At 42.2% G+C, this 7155-nt stretch overlaps 1 protein-coding gene across 1 annotated transcript; it reads right to left on the bottom strand.

The window, feature by feature from the left end:
* Nucleotides 1-600: 600 nt before the first annotated feature.
* On the bottom strand, nucleotides 601-3425 carry LOC123102172 (suppressor protein SRP40). The gene is made up of 7 exons (XM_044523476.1): nucleotides 3159-3425; nucleotides 2992-3056; nucleotides 2831-2874; nucleotides 1839-2734; nucleotides 1230-1313; nucleotides 1051-1112; nucleotides 601-960 (listed from the first exon to the last, which is right to left on the bottom strand). Exons 1-7 carry the CDS (start codon nucleotides 3387-3389, stop codon nucleotides 855-857), a joined length of 1488 nt encoding a protein of 495 aa, XP_044379411.1. The 5' UTR covers nucleotides 3390-3425; the 3' UTR covers nucleotides 601-854.
* Between the last annotated feature and the right edge of the window lie 3730 nt (nucleotides 3426-7155).

Below are 7155 nucleotides of genomic sequence, written 5' to 3' on the forward strand. Positions count from 1 at the left end.
TTAGCCGCCACTCTTCTTGCCACAGGTGTGGCTAACGCCTCAGCTTAGGCGTGGCAAATTGCGTCACCAAACAGTCTTGCAGTAAACCGCCGCGGCTGCCTGTGGGCAATCGCGATCAATGATTGTTAAAGATGTGCCTTTTCACGTTGTTTTGGGCGCTATCGGAAATATAATATTTCATTTCGCATTAGCATAGCCAAAATCGCAAATCCAACTGATCACGCCTGACCTAGTTGCTATACATGATGCTGAATTATATCCTCTTGTAATTCTTTTCTAAAAAATCCTCTTGTAAGCTAAAAAAAAGTATACCCTCTTGTTAGATTGAAAAATTATATCCTGCTCTTCCTTTCAAGATATAAAATAAAAATAGAACAGATATTCTTAAAAAACAGCCTTAGTTGAAAGTTGAAACAGACAGCTTTGCAATTTCTGTGATGTAAAAGAGTGCGGCAAACCAGGGACAGGTGCAGCTAGAGACAAGGCAGCGAGTAAAACGATACTTACTATGTACTTCCTCTGTTCACTTTTGTAAGTCGTTTAGGACAGCTGAAATTGAACTGTTTTAGGTGCTGTCTTAAATCTCTAAAAGGTCTTACATAAGTGAACGGAGGGAGTAGTAATATTTCATTTCCCATTGGGATAGCCAAAATGTACGTCTCACCGAGTCCATTACAAAATTCTGATGACTTAACAGAGCATGCAGCATAACAAAAAGGGCAGGATACAACAATTCAATGTTTTTGCTTCTTCTCTGCAAAGCAGGCATGCCTTCACTTCTTCCGTTCAGCAAGACTGACCGAGTAACGAGGGCAAGAATGGGAAATGTCGCACGGCTCGAACAAATGACGCGATTACTCGTCATCTGAATTGTTAAACTTAATCGAGTGGGTTTGTAGATCAATGAACCCACCCTTGTAGGTTCCGCGCTTCTTCTTGGTCTTCTCGTGCCTAAAATCCCTGCAAAAAAATTTGAACACAAATCATGAAAACATGTTCAGCGGTACGGAATTCAGCAAAAGACGAAGAAAACAAGAGCAAGTCTTCAACCTTCCTCTAACTTGTCCAAGAATTTCCTGTGCCTTTGCACCGTACCCAGAGTCGGCGCCACCCTGTGAGGAGATAAGTACAGATCAACCAAGCAAGTTTAGCATCATTGAGAAATGCTCGAATTGCTACAAGCTTATGATCAATAAACCTCAGAGAGTATATCTTCCAACAGTAGGTACCTTGGCCCAATATGAATTATCTTGTAGTCTTTCATCAGCAAATTTAATATCTTCAGTCTTTACCCGTTGGAATGCAATTTTAGGCTGCAGTGAATGAACAAGACATGGATAATCAAGATCTTGCCAACTCTCAGAATGCTTATTCAAGCTTTATCTTGAGAACATCAAGTAAAAGATAATTATCAAGACTTAGAGGTCAGCATATCCGAAAAGCCCTAGAAATTATCATAGCAAGTACCACCGGTCAGTGGTCACAACAGCCTAACATATTTTCTTAGTACAAAATAATAACAGCAATAATAATAGTAACAGGAACAACAACAATAATAGTAAGTACTTTAGGTATTAGCAATATATATATACGAATAATAACACAAATATGTACAGACTTAGTATGATAATATTAATAGATACAATGAACTACATAATACGTATATAAGAAGACTAAATAAGGCTTCATGTAACAGAATGTAAGAAGCTACCAGAAAATATTGTCGAGACTTTCAACTGTCAGGGTGATTAACTGTAACGTGACAAACAAGCAATTCTAGAAGAAATTGGAGAGATATTGAACATCATACGCAATTGGAGAGGCAGCAAACATCATACCTCAGAAAGTTTCTGCCGTTTATTTGATTTCGATGCAGTGCTGGGCTCCTTCACATCATCTTCGGTGGCAGTGATATCTTCTTTGGCAGGGGGTTTGCTTCCTTCAACTTCTTCCAGTTTCCTCTTCTTGCTAACAACTGCATCATCAGCTGAAGCCTTTCCATCTTGTCCGTTCTCAATGTCCATGGCAGTCTTGTTTTCATCATCTGGTTTGGGAGCTGAATCTTTCCCTGCAACTTGTTTATCTTCTACCTGAACATTTTCTTCAGAACCTGACTTCTTTTTCTTCTTTTTACTTTTCTTCTCATTGACATCTTTCCCTTCTCCCACAGCATTATTATTTTCACTGGCACCATTAGATTTCACCTCTGCCTCGGCAGGTGCAGTTCCTGCATCAATCTTATCTGAGGTCTCTGAAGTTGATTTACTCTTCTTCTTTTTCTTCCCCTTATCCAGAGGAGCACCATCACTCAAACCGTTCTCATTAGCCTCGTCATTCTGAGTCTTAGGTTCATCCTCTCCAGATTTCTTGTCATGATCCTTGAGTTTCCCAGCCGCCTCAAACTTGGCTTTTACTGCTAATTCCACCTTTTCCAGCCTAGCTTCAACATCCTCATCATTCTCCTGTTTCTTGCTTTTCTTTTTCTTGCCATCAGTCTTCTGATCATCAGTCTTCACTACTGCATTTGCCTCGCCATCACCCCCCACCGATGAGCTATCCTTCTTCTTCTTCCGTTTCTTTTCTTTGGTCTCATCATCCGCCTTCTCGCTGGGCTTTTCAGGGGCAGAGGGCTCACTTGCCTTACTCTCGGACTCGTGAGCTTCGGCACCGCCTTTCTTGTTCTTCTTTTTCTTGCCCACGCCTTTCTCTTCTGCTACGGCATCATCTGTTTTCTCTGCATCAACAAATTCAGGTGAGCACCAATCAAAAGGGAATACAGGGTCTACGCCAAACCAGGACAACTCATAATAACAAACAAAGATGTAGCTACCTTGCTCATTGCTCGCGGTAATGTCAGCTCCTGGAGCAGAAGTGCTGCACACAACAACCAAAATTGCATTAAGAATCAGCAATTCCAGTTTCCAGGGGAGCATATGGCTCACCAGCAGAAGCAATTTAACAACAATCAAGACTCTCTCGTGACAGAGGTACCTTGATTCCAACAACTTGGAGACCACGTCCTCCAGGTTCACCGGCGACGACCTCCAAGCATCTCCCTAGAAGCAGCCAATTCACAGCTTTCGAGACTTAATAACCGTCCACCCGAAATGTCAATACACGCGGATGCGTCTGGGAGAGAGAGAGGTGGCGTGGCGTACCTCGAGGTTGGCCTCGGACAGGAGGGCGGCGAGCGTGCGGGGGAGGCCGCTGGACTCGAGGAAGGCGGCGACGGCGGCGAGGACCCGCGGGTCGGGGCCGGGGGAGGCCTTGGTGGCGGCCCCCTTGCTCTTGCTCTTCTTCTCCTTCTTGGCCTCCTCCTTGGCCATGGCGGCGGCGGCGGGGGCGGAGGGTAGGGAGGCGAGTGCTACCTGGCGCGGGACGAAGAGCATCAAAGAGGGGGAAGGCTAGGGTTTGGTGGTCGGGGTTTATACACCCGGTCAGGACTTGGGTTGGACCTGGGTTTGGGTGTGGTGTGTGGGCATGACATGTGGGACCGCGGGTTTGGTGGGCCCGCGTGACCAATGGGAGTGATTCCTTTCCTTTTGTTTGTCCACACGGGGAACGAATTCAAATTTGGAAGAGCTTTTTTTTTCTTTCGGAAATGATAAAATTATAAATCGCCACAAAATTCGTTCGATATGCCATGGTCAAATCCGGGACTTATCGGCGTCCTTTTTTAAACACAGTACAAATGACGAAGTTTGTCACATACGCCTTCATAATCAACGGAACAACTCCTTCCATTAAATGCATATCGCTGGGTGGCCTACAATAAATCCAGAAAAATGCAAACATCAGTATCAGGTACAACTAATTTAGAATTTGAAAGAGCTTTCTTAAAAACATAAATACAACTAGCACATATGCATGTGCTTTGCAACGGGAAAAAAAATCTTGCATGCCCTTAACTCAATAATCATATCTCAAGACTTCCAAATGTGACGTCATATATTTCAACACAGCACCACACCCCTGCCGCCTCTTATACTTCTTCCGCTCTTATTGATAGTTGTTGCATTGTCCACTTGGTCATACCACGTCCGAAAGTTGTCAATCTTGAGGCGATTAGCTCGGCCACTACACGACACACCTGTCATTGAAGTGTACCAATGCAGGGGGATGTTTAAAAATTTAGAAACTATAATCTCATCAAGTTGGCGTAAGGGCCGCCCTGCGCAATCTACTCCTCGCACCTGGTCCATGGATCGTTCCTCATAAGGATTGACAATAATTAGTAGCAGGGAAACACTACCAAACACTTCCATACTTTTTTGGGATATATAAGACATGCACCTTCTATGAAGACAATTTATTTTGTATATACCTAAAGACATTTGTTTTATTTTCTGCTTGCATGTATAAATCTTCGCCATATACTTCACAGGCAATCTAGGTATATATGCTTCCCACGTGTATGCTAACATATGTACATAATGTTAGTCCAGCAATGTGCAATTCTATTTGGACTATGGATGTGTTCATTTAGTTTCTAACTTTATGTCGTAATAGTTATTACCATGCTTCCCGCGAGTGTGCTAACACATATAAATATGTTAGTCCAAAAATGTCGTATCCAATTTGGACTATGGATGGTGTTTGTTTCCTTTCCGGCTTTTATGTCGGGTAGTAGTTAGTACCACTCTACCAGTCTGTGAAGGACACAAATAAACACCAAATCCAACTTCAGTTAACAATGATCAGCGGCAAAACCTCTTCATGTTTAGTTATTTTCCAAGTCAATTAAAAAAAGATCAACACCACTCACATTTTTCTATCTTGAGCCTTTCATCCTGGCACGTACGTGCATGGCGAGTTTGAATTATTTACATCCTCTTCTCTTAGTCCCTCCAGCTATTTTTCATCCATTGATCAGGGCAACACAGGCAACGTGAATCAACATGCATATCCACCGTCCTTAAATTATTCACGTCCTCATGAATCGTTTAATAGCCCACATAATAGCAGCCCATATTATATATAGAAAGTTAATTATCCTCTCTTTCCAGCAGCCCATATTTATCGTCTCTTTCCTTTCTTAGCTTAGCCACCTCTTTCCTTTCTTAGCCTCTACATATATATATTTCCTTCCTTAGCCTCTCTTCCTTCCACGAGCTCTTCTCAGTCATAATCCTCTTCCTGATACCGAAGAAACTGAGAGACGTATATAAGTTGGGTATATTGTATGTAAGGGAGAGAGGTGGGATAATTTAACAACGCAATCAACTTTGATTCCTACACACAACAGGGGCTAGTTCAGTGGCCACAACATTGTTTACTATCCTGGAGATTGTGAGTTCAATACCTTCACCAGCGAATATTTTTCGGATACATGGGCTAGAATTGTTGGGCCATGCACGAACCTGCCAGATGTCCAATTTGGCCCAGGACATATGAGCACGTACGATAGCCAAGCCACGTACGAAGAAAAACTAAGGGAAACGAAAAAAGGACTGCGGGTCCAATTGTCAACAACTTCAGGGATTTTTTGTAAAAACACCGCGACTGTGAACCCGACAAAGTCAATCCGTACTTTATTATTAGGGAAAGATATAGATCCAAGCCACCTCTCCATTTTTTCAACAAATCCCAACGTCTGCTCATGTAACTCTTCATCATTGCTTTACCTAGAAAAGAACCCTAGTCACAAAGAGGGTGTTTGGAGGCACGAAAAGACTCCCAACCCTAGCCGCCGCCATATGTTCCCTACACGCCGCCCCTTTGGCCCCCTCATTTTCCCCGTCCGACGGTTTAGTCGGCGGCAAGAGGAATGAGGGCCCATTTGTTTAGTTTTCTTTCCCTTAGGTTTTTGTTTCCACAACGACATTAACGAGGTGGTGGCGGCGATGACATTGTTGGAATTAGTTCTATTGGACCTCTCCATACCTCGACAATGTCCGATTGTGCGCCGACGAAGACTGTGAAAGTTGCTGTCACCAGATCTATTGCTTCCCTTGAGATCTTGACAATTGGTGCGTCTTTCAAGGAGAGCTATTGGTTGAATATTTGTGTGACAACTTCAACATCTTCTTCTATATTGTTCTATGGCATGGTTCGTCTTCTCCAACCCTCTGAACTAGTGATGATGGCTTGCAAGCATGTACTGCACGGGGTGATGCTCCAACTGATGTTGCTTCAGCGGTTTTTTGATCTCTCTACAAGCGACGAGTGGCTATTACGGTTTTCAAAGCCTCGTATAGAGGGTGCATTTGCAGATTGTTGGAAATATGCACTACAGGCAATAATATTGTATTGTTATTTTCGTTATTTTTAATTAAAAGTTTATATTTCATGCTATAACTACTATGATTCTAGAATATGCCATTCAGTGGAAAACTCATATGCATGTGTCAAATGATAAATGGTAAACAATAGGCTTCGCCTCTAAGACTGGCTCAAGTGTTGTTGGTGATCACGTTTTCCAGATCTTAGGATATCGTTAAGTGTAACGATAGTCCTAAAACAATATTGAGGGAATGATGTTAGACGAACGATCATATTGAGTCGACCCAAACTTGTCTGTTATACTTTGTGATTATATCGTCTGAAATCATCTATTATAACACGGAGTGTTAGCATGTGTTTTAGTTTCTCAGACCATGAGAGTGTCTCGGTCACTTCCTACAAATGCAATATGGATGGTAGATATAGGTTTTGGTAATCTGAAAATGTAAAAACAGCAAGGTAACTAATGATAAAAGTGAGCGAAAATGGCATTGCAATGTGTTGAAACAAGGCCTAAGGTTCATACTTTCACTAGTGCAAGTCCTCTCAACAATACTAACATAATTGGATCATATAACTATCCCTCAACATGCAACAAAGAGTCACTCCAAAGTCACTAATAGCAGAGAACAAACGAAGAGATTATTGTAGGGTACGAAACCACCTCAAAGTTATCCTTTCTGATCGATCTATTCAAGAGTTCGTACTAAAATAACACGAAGCTATTCTTTCCGTTCAATCTATCCTAGAGTTCGTACTAGAATAACACCTTAAGACACAAATCAACCAAAACCCTAATGTCACCTAGATACTCCAATGTCACCTCAAGTATCCATGGGTATGATTATACGATATGCATCACACAATCTCAGATTCATCTATTCAACCAACACAAAGTACTTCAAAGAGTGCCCCAAAGTTTCTACCGGAGAG

Source organism: Triticum aestivum, chromosome 5A, assembly GCF_018294505.1.
Source record: "Triticum aestivum cultivar Chinese Spring chromosome 5A, IWGSC CS RefSeq v2.1, whole genome shotgun sequence".
Classification (NCBI taxonomy): Eukaryota; Viridiplantae; Streptophyta; class Magnoliopsida; order Poales; family Poaceae; genus Triticum; species Triticum aestivum.